This window comes from Chenopodium quinoa, unplaced genomic scaffold (genome assembly GCF_001683475.1).
Source record: "Chenopodium quinoa cultivar QQ74 unplaced genomic scaffold, ASM168347v1, whole genome shotgun sequence".
NCBI lineage: Eukaryota > Viridiplantae > Streptophyta > Magnoliopsida > Caryophyllales > Amaranthaceae > Chenopodium > Chenopodium quinoa.
The window spans coordinates 952,395-972,197 of record NW_018743850.1 but is presented as its reverse complement, the minus strand read 5'-3'; the positions used below and the strand labels follow the sequence as shown (position 1 = coordinate 972,197).

General features: G+C 30.0%; 2 protein-coding genes and 1 non-coding gene across 3 annotated transcripts; 1 reads left to right on the top strand and 2 right to left on the bottom strand.

The window, feature by feature from the left end:
- Positions 1 to 773: 773 nt before the first annotated feature.
- Positions 774 to 2,195, bottom strand: LOC110685841 (bZIP transcription factor 11-like). Its single transcript, XM_021862374.1, has one exon. The coding sequence runs from the start codon at positions 1,623 to 1,625 to the stop codon at positions 1,086 to 1,088; it is 540 nt and encodes a 179-aa protein (XP_021718066.1). The 5' UTR covers positions 1,626 to 2,195; the 3' UTR covers positions 774 to 1,085.
- A 3,105-nt stretch (positions 2,196 to 5,300) lies between these two features.
- Positions 5,301 to 5,372, bottom strand: TRNAH-GUG. The gene has a single exon. It is a non-coding gene; the product is annotated as a tRNA-His (tRNA).
- Positions 5,373 to 10,872: 5,500 nt separating this feature from the next.
- On the top strand, positions 10,873 to 16,808 carry LOC110685840 (transcription factor bHLH110-like). The gene is made up of 7 exons (XM_021862373.1): positions 10,873 to 11,520; positions 12,477 to 12,984; positions 14,300 to 14,443; positions 15,374 to 15,439; positions 15,659 to 15,724; positions 15,896 to 15,955; positions 16,543 to 16,808. The coding sequence occupies exons 1-7, from the start codon at positions 11,360 to 11,362 to the stop codon at positions 16,681 to 16,683; spliced, it is 1,146 nt and encodes a 381-aa protein (XP_021718065.1). The 5' UTR covers positions 10,873 to 11,359; the 3' UTR covers positions 16,684 to 16,808.
- Positions 16,809 to 19,803: the final 2,995 nt, after the last annotated feature.

Sequence of the window (19,803 nt, the reverse complement as noted above, 5' to 3'; positions counted from 1 at the left end):
AGTGTTATGCATATATATTTTGTAAAATGGGTATATGACATACAGAGTACTTATTTTCTTTGCATATTACTTGTATAAATTAAATGTGCACAAATAATGACATTTGACATATAGGGACCATTTAAGTTCAACGGTCTGGATTGTTGTATACTTTTGAAATGATTAAATAGTAAATGTTATGTAAACTTATTATAATTTCAAGTTATATAATAGTGTTCTTATTTAAATTTAATTTCTCCTAAAGTAAGTTTATATACTTAAGGCCAGGCAAAAACAAGGTTTAATAAAATACTCGTAATTTGCAACACCAAACTAACAATTTCTACTTTTTAGGTTTGAAAAGCACTTATATAATATTGGAGAATTGTAATCATGCATGTTAGGTTTGTGTTAACTTTTCATGAAGGTGGACAATGAGGATGGTGACTAATATACTAACATGAATGTGGTAGCTGTCCAATTCAACTGCGTCATAGCACGGTAATTACTCCAATTACAATTATTTAAAAGTGGTGATTAATTAATTAGTAAGGTTTAAATCACTTTAATACTCTTAAATATCTTAAAGGGTGGAAATTCTCTTACCTTTTCCTCTATTTTTATATATAGGTTTATTAATGTGGCATTTGTGGGTTGCATGATTAGCATTGATTCCTCAAACCAATGATTAAGAGGAGCCAAAAAAGCCACCATTATTTAAATGGTCAATAATTTCACAGCCAATCAAAATTTGATAAAAATAAGTATTTGGAAAGGTCACGATAAGAAGACCCTTAAATCATGTACGCAAAATTTAATTGAAAAAGTCCAAATTAAAGTATCTGCATCATATGACGCATTACACACAATAATGACTACAATACAACAATACCTGCATTCTAATGATGTTTTAACATGTAATTTGATTCCAATGTGCGTTGACATTACACTTTGACAACATATCAAAAGCACATACTTTCTCCCTTATTAATAACACATACCAAGTAAAATCTTAATTATCAATTGCGGGATTTATGCCGGGGTTGTTAACATTAATTTTATACACGAACCCATTTAAAGTAGGTACCTTTAATTAATAACACCGATCAACACATGAATATGTCCTGGGTAGGCACGGTAGGATAATTGGCAAATGAAAACCCCCACGAATTCATCGAAAAACCATCATCGAAATCAAGATCAAAGCTACCAAAGCTCTCTTGATCATCACATTCACTGCTTGTAGTAGTCCTCAAGATAACGTTATTATTATTAATGTTGTTGCTGCTGACGCTGATGCAGTTGATAATATCATTAAGTGACTGAAGGCGATTACTGAGCTCAGCTAGCTGAGCCCTGAGGACAGAATTCTCTGCCTCGACGTCTAGGTAAAGCTGCGTGGTACCGGTCGTGGTAGACAAGATCTTGTTGTTTTGAGCCTTAAGCTCGTTCACCTGAACTGCTAGATCGTCCAGATGTTTCTGCTTTCGAAGGCGGGATCGCCTGGCTGACTCGCGGTTGGATTGCATACGCTTCCTCTTCCTTGTATCCATGACTTGTTGAGGGTCTGCCTCGGATCCAGATGATGAATTGTTGTTATGAGTAACTTGCTGTTGTTGACTTGCAGATGAACTTGAACTAGCCATCTATGTTAACAATATATTTAATATACTATATATGTCGTTACAAATAAAATAAATGATCTAGTGTATGTATATATATTTATATTTGTTGAAGAAGGTTAGTTCATGAGAAAACGTAGAACCAGTAGAGGAAGACAACAGAGAAGGAGGAGACAAGGTGGGTACGGCGGCGAAGGGCGGAATTGATGGTGAACCCACAGAGGAGGAGTTCACTGATTATAGGAGACATGAAGAATACAAATGGTAGGTTTCAATCTTAATCATCTAATTTTATTTCATGTTTGTGTTTGGTACGTGTATGTAAATATGGAATCAAGATGTATAATCAAGATCGAAAGAGAATTTGGTTGGATTATTTTTGGGTTGAGGAAGCTTATAAAATGAAGCAATCTATGAAGAAGAATGAAGAAAGAAAAACTTGACAAAAACAGTAATGAGAAAAAACAAAACTTAATAAACCAAAAAGAGAGAAGGAAAATGTGGAGGAGAAATTAAAGAGGTTTTGGTGATGGGTGAAGTTTGTATTTTATAACAAGTGATTGCTTATTGTTTACTACTAATTAATTCTAAAGATACTTTTTAAAGTACTCCAATAGGCAATTTATAGTAGTCCAACCTAATTGAGTACTATTTCATTAATTTTTTTAATCCAAAATCAATGGTTGAGATTGTTTTGTTCACCTAAGTGTATAACTTTTGAGTTTAGACCATGTATTATTTGTATAGTTATGTATATATTTAATTGCAACTTGTAAAGGTTAGTTGATGTCATTAGATCATTTAGAGAAAAAAATATTAAAAATTCTTACTAATATATACTCACTACAAGTTTTTTGTCATTACAAAATGTTTAAATCACAATTTATCTCGCAAAGCAAATTATAAATAGAGCTCATCAGCTCAATGCGAGGTGGGAAAATTTCAACATACAATTTATATTGTACACAAATGTTCGTTTTTAACCACTAGATCAAAACCTTATTAATTATAAATTCAGATTCTATATTCTATACATTAATCATGCTAAAGTTTTTGAGAATTTGAGATTAGGACAACGTGGGTGTTCTATTTTACGAAGTTTCGGAGTATGAAGTTGGAGCACTCTTCACAGAAGGAGTCTTCAAAACTAAATTAACAAAATTATAATAAGGAGTAGATTAAATGTTTCTAATTAAAATGGTGGCGGTGGATCATTCCAAATGTAAGCTGTCACACGACATCAACGATTCAACGCCAATGATTTCTTATCATACTCTTTCTGTTTTTTTAAGGCTTGGAGATTTCCTATCATATTTGGTGGTTAATAGAGATGCTAACATAGGTACTTTGAAATTGCCCATCTTTTGTTTTTTATTTTTTAAGTTTGAGTATTTATTTATAATTAGTGCTCCGGAGAGGCTTTTGTATTTATAAATTATATTGCACAAATCGCCTAAAACTTGTATAATATTTTTTATTGACAAGCAAAGATAATTTAGGTTCAACATTTAATGTATACCAAATTAATTTATCCTCATTTCGGTTAAATAAAGTGAGAATATAATTCAATATCAATCATAGCAAGGGAAATAGTTATAAAATTTGATGTTTAACTAGCCTTCTGTCCGTGCAATGTACGAGTTGTTTATAGGTATATGATATAAATTTTTATTTATTTTATAAAATATTTTTATTGAAAAATAAATAGTTTATAAGGGAGAAGAAAGGGTGAAAATTAAATGTAATTGTAGAAGATAAGGTAGGAGAAAGTGAACCAAACAACATGCATAAATGTATGGAATTAAAGCTAGTGTGTGTGTGTGTTTTATTTTTTATTTTTTATTTTTTAATATGAAAAGAGGGATTAAAAAAAGAAAGGTTAAATGAGGTGACATGTGGCATCGGTGAAAAATAAAGTTTACATGTGCCATGATGGGGATGATGGTTTGTGTTTTAAATACTAAGTATAGATTTGTTGCCATTAATATAGTGGGATGTAATGATATATGGAGTTGAAGAATGGCGGGGCTCAAACTTCTGATCTCAAAGTCACTACGTGAGTTGTCCACCAACCCATCATTTCTCCTAAACATGCATGTTTATTTCCATATTCACTATGGTTTCAACAATTATAAGTTTATAACCAATCAAAATAACAGTTGGATCCCGATAAAGTAAATGAAAATTGGCTTAAAAGAATACCAACTATTAACGGTGTGTGTAAAATAATACGAACTCAACTATTTGCTATTAGCGGTACCACCTTTTATACTATATGTGCAAAATAGTACGCTGGTCACCAAAAATGTATTCCGAGGAAATATTAATTTTATGTTTTCTTTTCAAACTACATATTATGTTTTTACAATCTAAATTAATATGTATTTAAATATTTTTTTTTTCAAAATACCTATAGTAATTTCTAATACCACACAATAGTAAATATTGTATTTAAATGTATTATTATTTTGATATAATTAGTTATTAAAATTGTTTAAAAAATTGAAAAATTCCCCTCTTTATTTTGGTTGGTGAATGTAGGGAAACTTTGGATTTTTGAAACTAATTAGATCAACATATATAATAATGGATTTAAATACCCTATTTATTATTGCGTAATAGTAGAAATTACTACATGTATTTTATTTAATTAAAAAATATTTAAATACATATTGAAAATTAAAAAAAAAAAAGGGGGGGGGGTGGGTGGGGAGTTATTAATTTGGATTGTAAAGAAAAATTGTTAACATAATATGTATTTTGAAAAGAAATAGAAAATTAATAAAAATAAAATAAAGTAATAACAAATAAAGACAGAATATTCCTCGAAATACTTTTTCAGTGATCAGCGTACTATTTTGCACATATAATATAAAAGGTGGTACCGCTAATTAAACTTGGGCACGGGCCGGGTTGGCCCGCGTGCCGCCCTGCACGGCCCGCCCTTCGACGGGGCACAGCACGACCCGAGTGGTGGACATTTCGGCACGGCACGAGCCCGCCCCTTGGCCCCCTGTGCCGGCCCGTCCAGGCATGCCCAAGCCCGTAATATATATATTTATATAGTGTAAACATTTTTTAAAAAAAAATAGGAAAACTGCCAGCCCGCAGCTAGCCCGCCAGGCCTGCACGCAAGCCGGCACGTGGCCGGCACGATACGAGCCCGCCAGGCACGAGGGTCGTGTCAGGCCGTGGGCTGGCCTGTGAAAATGGCCGGCACGGCACGACATGCTGTCTTGGGCACGGCGGCACGACCGGCACGGCACGCCGGAGCTCGTGTCCTGTGGCGGCATGGCCCGGCACGAGATGCCCAGGTTTACCGCTAATAGCAAATAGTCGAGTTTGTATTATTTTACACATACCATTGATAGTTGGAATTATTTTAAGCCAATTTTCCTAAAGGAAACAAAAGAAAACAAAGGTATTATAGCTTCCTGGGTTGCAATTGGGTCATATAACTAGGAAGATAAGAGGCAGGTCCAATCCTAAATTTATTGCAACTGACTAATTGGGTTACATTTGAGTTTTGGAATTGTCTCAGCATGTCAACATTTTCAAAGTGATAATCTCTAAAGCTCTAGGTCATTGGGTCCAATGGGCTTTATCTGATCCAGTGGGCTCTCATATCCTGGCCCAAGCATTGGGCAGGATTGTTGAAAAACAGACTTTACGTTAAAAAAGCAGGCAGAACAAAAAAAGTGTGGCTGCTGGGATTCGAGCCCAGGTCTCCACGGCCACAACGTGGAATTCTAACCACTAAACTACAGCCACTTTGGTGTATAAATATTGTGAATAATAAAATAAGTTATGTTGTACAAAGTATATTTTAAGTCATATAATATGCATGAATTTGTTTTGTACTATGGTATGCAGTATCAAATCTAAACTCTAAAGCTTCACTTATTACTGTTAAGCAAATTATAGAAAATACAGTATGTTAGAAGTAATACCTTCGCAATGCATTAATATTGATATTCCATAGTTTCAAAAAAAAAAAATTTGATACTCCATCATTCAAACCAATAAAACTTACTTACAGTACAAAGCATTATTTTAAGAGGAATGTAATACTATTTCTTCCCTCATTTTCTATTTTTCTTACAATTCTTGTCCGTCCGAGAGACCGAGATACTAGAATCACATTGGATATATTTACCAACATACAATGGTTGATAAAACTTTGACAATTAGTATTTTAATTATATATATAATAAATAAAGAAACTAAAATATACATATACTTGTATTAAAATGATTCGAGTAATTAATTTGCAACAAACTATTATATATTCAAACGAGGCAATCGGTAGAGAAATGCAATTAAGGGTAACATTATGGATAATATATGATGAAGAGGTGGATATTTAAATACAGTATGACCAATTATAATGTTTTACTTTGTAATTAAAACATTGATGCAGATCGAATTTTGGCCATTGATAGTGCACTGAAAGTTTCCTTTCGCATGCACCAAATAATAATAATAAAACCAAGTGGTGTTTCTACATAAATAAAAATATAAAAGTTCTGTCATATACAAGTATTAAAATTTGCTTTGTTGGTCGGCTGCTAAAATGTAGATGCTCATTTTAGAAGCTCTTAGCTTGCTTGCTTAATTAATTAATTAGTCAAACATTATTGACCTTTTATTCAACTTGAATATCTCATTCGAAAAAGTTACATATACGAGGATAATCAAATTATAAAGCATATACTGACTCTCTAAACACCAAAAAAATTATAATAGCACACAAAATAATTAATGTGTAATGTACAATACTCTAAACTCTCTTTCTTTCACAAATTATTCACATAATTAACATAGAAACACATACTGATACCAAGTTTAATGTCTTTAATAGTATGTAAATATTAATTAGATTAAGATAACCAAAATAAGTATATGAATAATGCAAAAAAAATTGTAAGTTAACCATTAATAATAAGGACTATAAATATCAAAGTAAAAGGGAGAAGAAGCCTTTGCGCCCCAAAAAAAATTAGAAAAAAATACATGAATAAAATGTAGGTACTCATTTTTTTGAAAGAAAGAATGAAGGTATTCATATACATGAATGAATCACATTAAACATAAAGTGGATAAAAATTTTGTAGATGAAGAGAGTATATTAATTTTAAATGAGCCCTTAAGTAATTAAACTAAAGGATCGATGTTTGTTACAAGTTTTATTTATTTCTTCTAAAAACAATAACTATTAATTAATACTAAAATGTTAAGTGAGTTTTCACTTCAAAATCAATTGCAAAAACAATATCCCACTTTGAATCGGTGAGGAGGTTTGATCAAATTAGATTCCAGACTTTGGCAATGACCTAGATTGTTTTAGATGAAAGTGGATTGTAGCTTGTAGGATATATATGATTGTGCGTAATGGAAACTCAACAACATCGAATATAATGAGTAATTTCACAAAACTTAAACCTAAATCAAAGTTAAATTGAAACAAATCACAATCATAGATAAACTACTATATTAATTAACAACTCATCTTTCGGTAGGATCGCAAATAGATAATGAAAACACCTTAATCATAAAATTATAATGTAGAGTTTTGGAAATGAGAAAAAGTAGTAGGACCATGGTCCCTGAAAGCTGGATGCATACCCTAATAAAATTAAAATTTTGAATAGGGAAAAAGATGTAGATTCTCTGCTTACAATGCCTTGTCTTCTTCTGAATCACCCTACTTTAATCCGCCTCATACCAACTTTATCCCCATCCTTTCCAGGCTCCCCTTGACCACATTATCATATATTCCATCTCTAATTATCAACCTCCTGTTTAAACTCGCTACAACGTTATTATAGTAAGAATTTTATCAAGTGAGCCAACTTATATTAACTTTAATTATTACGGGGCTTGTATGGTGCAACTATTATATATCTTATCTTCGATGTGTGTGGTAGACCTAGCTGGGAATTATAGTCTCTATTTATAATTAAATGAAATGTAGCAATGCAAAGGGAATCTGGGAATCCCAATGTTTCGATTATAAGCGGATAATATTCATAGATATTGTTACACAATATATTTAATCAAGGGTGATTTCAAATATTACTCCTAAGTCCTAATTAATTGACTTAAAAGTTCATTCTGCAAGCCGTCACTTTATTAGATAAAACACTATATACATAAATTGATAATAAATATAGAAGTATAACATACAAAAGTAGCTTGACCAATAAAATTGTGTCCATTGTCCAGATAATATAAGAGCTAGGGAGCTGGGTCCTAATCATCAAAGTTTTAAAAAGTTTGATTTAAAGCAAAAATATTGAAAAAATAAAATAAAGTTTGATTTGACTTCATATTATTAGCTGATAATTTTTCTGATACTAATATAATAAGATAAATGCACAGAATAAAATAATTATTGTAAAAAAATATTCGATCTACTTTTGTAGTAAAAATTGTATACAATTAAGGGCAGCCACATTTTATTATTAAGAGATGTGCTAAAATAATTAAGCTGTTGTTTTCAACTCCAGTACTTTTTGCTGATTATCATCGCACTTAAGCAAATAAATAATTAGCAAATGTACTTTGTATTTAAATATTAATTTGCAAAATGATAAGTTGAAAAATGGATCAACTAACTGTTTGGTAGATGGAATAGCCAGAACATAGAAAGGTTGCACATACATAAAGGAAGTAAGATATTATAGGAGGCGGGGCAGACAGTGACATAATAAGGTACTTTAAACAAAATGATGAATTAATATCTAATTTTGAGTATATTGTACTTCGTATAATGTAATAGGAGTACTTAATTATTGGTCTTTTAACTTCTCGAGCACATACCATTCATGTAATCATATTCTCATATTCTTAATAGAGAGTTAAGTACATCATCAAAATTTACAACAAAAATTGTGGTGATTTTTGTAATAATGTGCAAGGCTCCTTTCTATATATTGCCAAAATATTTGTGATTGAAACTCAATATATTTTGATTTTGATTAAGGGAAACTAAAATCACTTAATCACCCTGGCCTTCCCTTAACTTTAATCGCGAATTAGAAGAATTGTTTCAAGCATCTTTGCCAAATTGGCCCAATTTAATAATACGAATTACGTAATACTACTACTCCCTTCATTCTTTTAGACTTATTATTTAGAATGTATCTTTTTATAAACCAATCGTATATACGATACAGTCGCAGCAGATTGATACATTGTTTTCTGATACATTTATGAACATTGAATATATAAGCATGTCTGCACCAAAAATATTTTTTTATGAAAAAGGTTTGATTGTAAATTTGTCAGCATGTATACATGTTCCAGAGAGATCAGACCATGCATGTATGGAGAAGAAGTGCAAATTAAAATGCTCATACTTCTATATATACTCTATTATTCTTCATCATCAAACTTTTCATTTCCTTTTCAAGTTTTTTTTATTCATTTTGTCTGTCAATATTTATGGGCATTGTGGAAGAATGTGTTGTTTCTGTTGCTTCTGTCTCTCCCATCCTATTATATCTTACTCTTAACAAGATTTTATTCCATCATCGAATGTCTTTGATTCTCCGATTTCCTAACCTCTAGAAAAGTTTATCTTTTTTATACTACTTCGTATATTGATATGTTGTACTGTAGTATATATGAATTGTCCCAACTCTTCATAATTAATCAAATAATCACTATAAGTTCACTGAAATTCCCGTCATAATAGGCTAGTGTATGAGTCCATTTTAGTAGGGTTGTTTGGATATTATTATCCTCAACTGTATATTGTTAATTTGTTATTCTAGAAAATTTGACATTTTTCTCAAAAAAGTACACATGATTAGCTACGAAGTAACACACGGGTATTATATTTGTGGACGGAGAAGTACTTTAGATAATGCTAGTACAATCAATTATCGAATGTGGAATGGTGAATATGTTGATAATTAATATCCGTAGGGTTTTTGGTGCAGAAAACAACCATTTGCATGCATGTTCAATCAAGGCATAGATACTTTATACAAATAACGTGACAATATATATTACTGTATTATACAGTGAGCCAGCTTAAGTAGCTTATAACTAAGTCCTTTTAAGGGCGACATCAAACCAGATTATGAGGTAAAGTCACGTACAATAAGTTCCGTATTATGATTGATTTGATTTCAACGAATTACTGTACAAATTTCTAGCAAACCTGTTTTTTTTTTTTCCTGTTGATAGTGATGCTTTGATCCTTTTTTTGCGTTCTGTGCTTTGAAAGTGAAACCAGATCATTGTTAGTGAATAGGAAGCTAACTTCCAGCTACTTCTTTTCATTAATTATTTGATAAACTAATGCATGTAGTACTAGGGTAATGTCATTGAGCGAGCTCTGATCAGATCCCTTATTATTATTATTAACAAACACGGGATCGAGTGGATACCAGCCCCCATAAATAAGTGGATCGGACATAATAGTTTGAGCATTGTGCTCATATGCTATTAGATACATGAAATAATTTGTAAAAACCTAATAGCACCTTTGTTCTCAAAAGGTTATAGCTATGACGTACGTTTAATTTAAGATACGCAATAAGCAAGCAAATGTTGCAAATGGTGATTTATTAATTAGGTAGGTTACATTTATTAAGACTTCTTCCCAAACATCAACCTGAATAGAACTCACGTCATTGATATTTTACAATTTTTCTGTATAGTTTTATATAATCGTTGATTTTGAACTAGTCTCAGATCAGATTGTAGGGTCTATACTATATAGCATAATCACTGAAATAATTCCACTATAAAAGTAGTTGCTATGCCTTAAGAAATTAGAATCCACATTATTGGATGTTATGACAAGGTTGAGACCATTAGATAAGTGTTAGCGGGACATCCATACTATTCTATGGTTTGATTTTTCTTTTTTCTATAAAACACAATTTGAACGGATCATGAATCATGCATACATATAGATGCTCTCATTCCAACTTTATAGTCCTACTTATTACTATTATTTTGTCCATAACAATTTTCACGATTTCTAAAATAGTATGAATTTATAATTAAGTGAACAATTTATCATGATATCTCACTTAACAAGAGTAAGAAGAGAGTAGGAGAGACACAACTATATAACATATACAAAGTTTATCATAATTTATCTTGATCTATTTTGTCTAAACCTATCCCAATTTATCTGAACTTACATTATCTTAACTTAATTATAGTTTTTAAATTTGTCTTAACTCATCTGAACTTATTTTATTTAATATAACAAAGATAAAATTAGTTGAAACAAACAACCGTAACATAGCATTGGCATGAGTATGTGACTACTAATTTCGAACAGAAGGAATAATCATTCAGGAGCCAACAATTATTTGATGAACAAAAAGATCTTACATAGGGAAAAGTGAGAGGAGCTAGCTATATATGATAATGAACAAAGTTTAAATGCTAGAAAATAAAGCTTTAAATTGATAAACATACATAAAGAAAAGAAGAGGCCAAGGTTGTAAATAGTAGTATCTTTTAATAAGACTACTTTAGAGGGAGATGACCCATGAAAGAGTAAAGAACAAAACCTAGAAGAAAAAAAAAAAAAAAAAGGTGGTACACTAGCTTAAAAAGCAAGAGGTTTTATGGGTATGTTTTCTGAGTTGTTTCCTTGAATAGAGAGAAAGTTTAAAAAGAAGCTAGCCATATAATTTTAACAAAGTATAATTACACCATCTTGGGATCTCAAAAAAAATTAAAAGGATCCAATTAAATTTTTATAACCCCATTATTATTACTTCATTATGGACTCCACCAATTTTCAGCACCACGAACAACAACAACAACAAGAGCAGCAACAACATCTTCAAGACCACTTTGTTAATTGCTCTCCTTTAAACATTCCTTCTTCTGGCTATGGAGTTTCTTCCTCTCTTCACCCCTGGAACGCGAACATCTTACCAACGTAAGTTTCTTCATCATATTACTTATTAATTACCTCTTCACCCCTGGAACGCGAACATCTTACCAACGTAAGTTTCTTCACCATATTACTTATTAATTAGCTTGTTTAACACTAATCAAGCTTATATACCACCTTTTTCTTAACTTAGCTGCTTTCAGCGGAATTCCATAAGAATATGAAATCTCGATATTTTCTAGCTATCATGAGTTTTATATAATAGTTGAACATAAATACATGTTCCTTTGATTATAAATGTTAGTTCTTCATATACATATTCTTGATTTATAATTAGGTCTTTTTTTTTTTTTTTTCTCTCCAAAATCCGGGCAAATTTCTTGTTTCACTCTTATGTATATATTGCATGTTATTAAACTAGCATCAGAGGAGAGATTATTAAGGGCACTTAGAGCTTAGTAGATTACAGGTTTAGCTTAAGTTGAATTGCATGTCGGTCTACTTGGTTTTAAAATCATTTGGTTTAATATACATGATCTATTACATGTTTATCTAGTCAATCTTTATTTGTTCTACATACCCTTTTTTGATGCGTGTGAATGTAAATAGTATTATTTTAGTTTTGTTCCTTTTATTCCTTACTATTAGAATATTGCTCCAGTTGCAAAGAAAAGGTGCTTAAAAGCTAGAACACATATAGTTCTTACAAAAAGAAATTAGAAGAACATACTTCGTATATAGAAAGAAAAAATTATGGAATTTCTTTGCTGTAAAATACATGTACAAATTAAGCTTATTTTTCTCATCTATGAATTTAATTATAATACAATAATGTAACATTTTCATTTTAAGCTCAATAGTTATATTCTTAGCTACGAATTGAAGCTAGTTATTGTATGAGCGCCAATCTACTTTTCCTCTGAAGTAGTACCTTTTTACCTTTAGATTTTATTTGATTGGTTAATTGGATTACTAACTTGTCTAATTATTCTAAGCTGCAGGAGTACAACATCAACTAACACTACGTTCAACGACAAGCCATACGAAAACGAGTTCCTCAGTAGCACAACATCAATCTCGTCCATGCCTAAAATTGAAGACGACATGCTAAGCTCATTCCCTACCTATGGTGGCCTAATCCATAATCCTACAACCGCGACTACTTTGGATAATATAAATCCATGGTCATTCACCGGCTTGATCTCTTCTGCTTCTGGTATGCCCTACAGTAGGGGATTAATGCAGCTCCCCTTGGAGGTTAACAACTGGAGTAATAATAATCAAGGTTATCCTAGTACAAGTTTCCTAAATCAGCTTGGATTAGTGTCTTCGCCAAATAACTCAACAGCATCCACAGTATCAAGTAGTAGTCCTCGACTAGGCCTTAATTTGCAAGCTATGGATTTCCTTGGAAGTAATTCAAGTTTCGGCTCTCAAAACCGCCCTATGTCATATGATGTTGTGGGAGAAGAAGTTATTAGCCCCGTTGGAAAGATCATGTCTAACAAGGTAAACTGTTTATGCAAATTTTTCTATCGGCGGTATTCTGGGTTTGTTTTTGGCTATGGATGCACACAAAATAAATACGAAGTATAGATCATGTTGATTATTGGCATAAATTGCTCTCTAAAATATTGAGTATAATTAAAATTTGAGAGACCTAATCTATAATTAAATAGGACTGTAGTAGTATGTACGTAGATTGTTGTAAATGTGCATGGGGGGCATGTTTGTAGACTATGATTGCTTATACTGTATAAAATGGCATGTGAATAGCTTCTTCCTTCTCTATAGTTCTATAGTTTAGGCCTGCCTGAAATTAGAGGTGGAACCAAAGGATCCATGGCTAGAAGGGGCCGTGGCCCCACGAATATTATCCTTTTACTACCCTATATAATTCGTAGTAGAAATTTTCAAATTTTTTGTGGTAGTTTGTTTGTGCACAATATATTTAATTTTTTCATTGAAAAACTTTAATATATATCCCTAAATAATATTTTTTTTAGCTATGTGCTACTAATTGCATGGTTGTCTTTATAATCATCATTCAAGGTTATACTATGTCCTTCATAGCATGTTCTTTCATATGTACAATTATTCTATAAAGGCGTGTTCTTTTCATTTGAATTTCACTAAGCTAATATGAACTTCTTATTATTCTGAATAGAGCTTGAATAGCATTTATTATTGATCTTGAACTTGTTGAAACTAATTATATGAATATTTTGGCACTTATGACTTATTAGATAAATTTAGATTTGTTTCAATAACTTAATTAAAATTATATACAGTGATTAATTTCATTCGGTTGAAGAGAATTGAACACATCCCAATTTAAGTAGTCATCAATTTGATCTAGATGAGCAGTCAAAGTTGAGCACGGTGAAACCCGAAAATTTATGATGGAATGGCTACTTACAGATTAGCAAAAATATGGATGAGCTGAAATCAAAGATCAAGATCGAACTCCATGTCTTTAATTATTATATTGTAGATAGACTTTAATTGCCAAATATTATCACTTTCAGAGCAAGCATGAACACAAAAGAGTCAAACATTTCATTTTAGCAGTCCACAAAAGAAAGCTGTTCTTCGATTGCATGCATGCATGCATGCTCGTGAAGTTTAAATTTGGGTTTTTATTGTTCCAGCTTTATACAGTGCATGCTAAAAAAAAAAAAAAAAAAAAAAAAAAAAAAGGACGATTAAATTTACAAATTAAAGTCTTTCCCCTTTCATATCTTATTAACTTTTTTAAAATTTATTTCTTTCATGATTCTTTAATTTAATATTTATTTATAATTTTATACCTTTTTGAATGAAGACATCAAGTTTGATGAATGGATCACTAACGGGAACAAAAAGAGCCGCCGGGAGTTCAAGTTGTGATCAGTCAAAGGCATCAGCATCCAACAATCCAGTTGCTACTAAGAAATCTCAAGCCAAGGTTTCTTGCCCTCCATTTAAGGTAATATAATTACATCGTACATGTTTCGTGACATATATATTGATACTTCCTCCGTTTTCTATATAAGTGAGTAAGTTTCAGTTTTATAGTAAATTAGTAAAGTGGTTATACTATTACTAATCAAATGATTCTTAAGTGATTGGAGACTATAATAAATGAAGGGGTTTATATTTAAAGAAAATATAGTAAAATGATCATATTATTAGTACTAATCAAAGGATTCTCAAGTAATTGAGGGTGTTTATTGCATCATTCTTGTAAGTTGTAAATGTAATTAATAATGGACAGTGACTGGATTATCCAAAAACAAAGAAGCTAAGACATATTTAAGACATATATATTGATACTTTCTCCGTTTTTTATATAAGTGCGTCAGTTTCTATTTTATAGTAAATTAGTAAAGTGATTATACTATTACTTATCAAATGATTCTTAAGTGATTGGTGACTATAATAAATGAAGGGGGTTTAAGACATATTTAAGATTAGTGGACATATTGTGGGAATGACGATACACCTATATAAAACAATATAACTCTTTTAGTAAAATTGTGTCACATCTTTTAATTATGAGAAAGTGGAGCGATTATATATATATATATATATATATATATATATATATATATATATATATATATATATATATATATATATATATATAATCAAGTTTAGTGTACTTTTTCTTAATTTCAATGAATTGAAAACATAGGTGATAATTAGAAGTATCATATTATGTGACACAATTAGTAAAGATGCACCATTAGTTATTATCACAGATTCATTCACAGTATTATTTTGAAATTCTTTTACTGTTATAATCAAATCCAAAAAATAAACAGTGCGCCAATTATTAAACCTCTATCTAATTATACTATAATTAAGTTTGTCCTTTGATCTAACACTCCAATAATTTGGTAATTATGTATGTTAGGTTAGAAAGGAGAAACTAGGAGAGAGGATAGCAGCACTACACCAATTAGTTTCACCTTTCGGCAAGGTATGTTCAAGTTCCCACTTATGCTTTTTCTCTTCCTACAAATCAAGCCACGTACCACTATTATCTTAGTTAATTGTGATTATTAATTAATTAAAGAGAGAATAATTAGAGAGATGATCAATTTAAGCATGTATTAAACTAATGAGTTGCCCATACATACATACTTTTGTACGTACCGAATTATATTAATTAATTATATTTTACATTCTTGCTTTTTAGACGGATACAGCTTCTGTTTTGACAGAGGCAATTGGATACATCCAATTTCTTCAAGATCAAATTCATGTAAGTTGTTATTATTATTATTATTATTATTGTTATTATTATTATTATTATTATTATTATTATTATTATTATTATTATATACTCCTTTATGTTATGCCAAATGTACGTATAATGTATTTGTTTTCCTTCATTTTGAATTGATTCTGATATTTATCTATTTGTTCTTCGCAGACACTTTGCATGCCTCATGCTAAGCCTTCTCGTAGCAAGCCTACTAGACCCTTCCAAATGGTAAATACTTTACTAATTAACCATTAAATTTAACCTAATTAAGTGTGACAAATTATTGACTTATAAGGCGATCGAATTAAGCTCCATGGTGTGGTTCTTTAAAACGTATACTTTGTACTCTTTAATTTACAAACTATTCTAATTAATTAGTAAAAAAAATATATATTTGAGTGAATTAATTAAAATATGAGATCGGGTCCTATCTACCTCAGTTGTAAGAAGAAAAATTTCATCATTTGATAATTCAATTATTATAACCTAAACTATAAATTGAGGACTTTTTTCAAAAAGTAAGTTGTTAAGTTACTTTTATTATGGAGTTTCTTTTTAGAGTCTTTATAAGTTTCATGTACTACAAATAGGATTTAAAAGCAACACTCTATTTCCATACTATTAGTAAAACTAGGAATTACTCATATATTGATTTATTCCTTCAAAATAGAAAAAGAAAAAAAAATGTTATTACCAATGTATACTAGTGAAGCAAATCATGACTCAGAAGTTCTACAATTAAAAACAATTTTTTTTGGATAACAAAAAAAAATTCTAATTTGTTGCTTGAATTGTGTTTATTTGCTTGATTATAGGGGCTAGGAAGTGAAGAAGAGGGAAAAGAGGAAGAAAGAATAGAACTTCGAAGGAGAGGATTATGTCTTGTGCCATACTCGTGGACATCATATCTCACGCCAACCCAAGTGGATGCGTCCAATCATCCTTCTTTTTTTTAGTTTTCATTTCTTTTTGTATCGTTAGGCATGTTTCCACTCATGGAATTAATGTAAGGAGAGCATAGATCAAGTATACTTTTATTATACTACCAAAACATAATAAAAACAATGTTGTTTTTTCTTTTCTTTTTTGAGCCAATTAGGTTCAATTTACCGGATAAAATAAACTATGAAAGTTATCAAGAAAAAATAACTAAATGAAGTACTCGTATGAGGTATTATATTGTTTGACCTAACTGGCTAGCTAGTAGCTAAAAGCAATAATTTCTTGTAAAATTGTGATTTTTCCTATATTAATAATGATGTTTTGGTAGGTGAGAACATTTTCATGTACTCCATACTTATTATTTTGTAATTTGTAATACGAAGTGGTGTTTAATTAAAAGTATAAAGTTAGAAGTAGAAATAATAGAGTGTTACACCACTATATGGCATGCATGTTCTTTTGAGGGATTGTTTTATTCATCCCAAATAATCAATTTGAAGTTATATTAACTTGCTTGAACTTGTGGTCCCTAAATGTATTGATTATGACTTTTTCAAAATTAGTTTTTAGTATACGAAAAGTGTTTCATAAAAGCCTAGTGTTTGTCACAAGCTACCAAATTTTCTTTAAAATTACCATTATTTAAATTTGATTTTACTAATTCAATAGTTAGGTATGTCAAGCACTTATACCAAACATATAATATACCAAGTTTTTAAAGTATGAAATTATTGATAAATAGCTAGATGATAGTTTTTTTACTCCCTCCGTTTCGCATTAGTTACAACAGTAGGTTTGGCTCGTAGTTTAAGAAAATTATAAACTAGGCTTATAATACAAAGTATTGTTGGTAAGAGATAGAATTAATAAAAAAAAAGTTGTGTGGGTGGGGTTGGTAGGAAAGAGAAATAGTAAAATATTTGTGAAAGTGAGGTTAGTGGGAGAAAGAAATCAATAACAATATACTAAAAGACACACCAGTAATGACACGTGCACTGTAATCTTCTGGTGTGTCCTTAGTATTTTTTTTTTGAATGAAATTCAATTAAAGAAATAAATCTTATACAAAAATAATTTCCTAATCTTATACAATATAATTACTTAAAATAAAAAAAGATTTGACATATGTTTAACTCAAATATTTATATAGCTATCAAAATTTTTTTAACATAATTTTAATCATTCTACATCATTTGGTATCTAACATATCTTTCGTAATTCTTTATTATAATCAAAATTTGTCAACTATATATTTAGAATGTTTATAAAAAAAAACTAATTATAATCGTAGTTTAATAATGGTTATTGAAAATCATCGTGCATGGCACGGGAACTAACCTAGTTATAAAATAATGGTGGGTCCTTTCCAAATATAGTAGTGTTGCAACTAATATGAAACAGCCGAAAATGAAAAGTGTTGCAACTAATGCAAAACGGAGCGCGAGGGAGTAATAAATAATTACTCCGTACTATTACCTACCTCTTTTATTTATTTATTTTTTTAAAAAAAAAGCATCACTTAGGTTTACACATTTGTCGAGATATAACTTTCGGCCGAAAATAAAAAGTGTTGCAACTAATGCAAAATGGAGGGAGTAATAAATAATTACTCCGTACTATTACCTATCTCTCTTTTTTTTTTTTTTAAAAAAAAAAGCATCACTTAGGTTTGCACATTTGCTGAGATATAACTTTGACCAACAATATCTTTAATTAGATATAATAAAAATTATTTTTTTAAAAAAATAAATAAATAAATTAAACATTGTGACTAATCCAACGACACATTGAGTAACATTTATTTACAATATATTAGTAGAAAATCAAGTAATACATAAATAGTGTAAAATCTCTAGTGATGCATTAACAAAAAAAAAAAAAAAAAAAAAAATAAAATAAAAAATGTTGCCACTTACTCACTTAGGATGTGTTTAGTTCGACTTATTTAAGCACCACGCCGCCGCTTATTTCATACATGACCAAATCATTTCATATTGTACCTTTATATTTATTTATTTTATTTTTGTTTAAATCGATCTAAAAAATTTAATTTTAAGAAAATTACCCATTAATATGAAGCTTCTAATATCTCATCGGGAATATTTTCTCCCAAAAATAATAGTGTACAAATCAATACTATTATTTTAAAACAGGAAATTGGAAGAAGGACACTTGTCCTCTTTCTATTTTTCCTGTTTTAAAATAATTTTTTTAATTACAAAAAAAAAAAAAAAAAAAACCATACATATCTTCCATCCCAATCTCGTAATCATGCCTATTCAAGAAAATAATTCTCCTAATCATGCCTATTCAAGAAAATATTTTTTCATCAAAAAAAATTATTAAAACAAATTTAGTGTTTTATCTCAAAGGAAGTTAATTGTTCATCATAAACCCAACACTGAAAATTGTAAATTCTTTTCTATTTCCATTTCACTATAATTAAAGTTTCGCTTATGTATGATCAAAATTTGTTTTCCACATTTAAAAGAATTGCTATGTTTGATTTGCAGAAAGGTCATTGTGGACCAAATGACTAATAGTGAGTGAAGTTCAAATTGGGCTACAAATTTTCTTTTGGTAAGTATGTTTCTTCTATTTTATGAATATTGCAGAACAATGAATTAAAGAAATAAATTTGTCAAACAACATTTATAAATTGTAACTATTATAAATGAAAAATTGTTTAAATTTGACAGACTTTTAAGTGTATTGTACATTAAAAATGCTAACCTAACACTATTGTTATAATATTGCCTATTACTATAAGATTCGATAGTAATGTTTGTATATTAAAAAAAATGTATGTATATATTAACCCATTATATATAATGTTGAGATCCCATATTATTTTATTGATGTTTATTTTTTTAAAATAAAAAATTACAATATAATAAACAGCAATGTATTGCACGAGTTTAAGACTAGTTAATATTAAAGTTCAATCCTATCAAATACGGGTGATGTACAAAATTAAGGTTACATTAATACTTATTCACCATTGTGTTTCGAAATGAAACTTAATAACAAAATTACTGCCCACTTAGGATGTATACAATTTTGTTTTTTAAATGAAATTAGAAGAGCAGAAGCAGTGAACCACTACTCAAGATATAACGCGATTTTCCATGTAT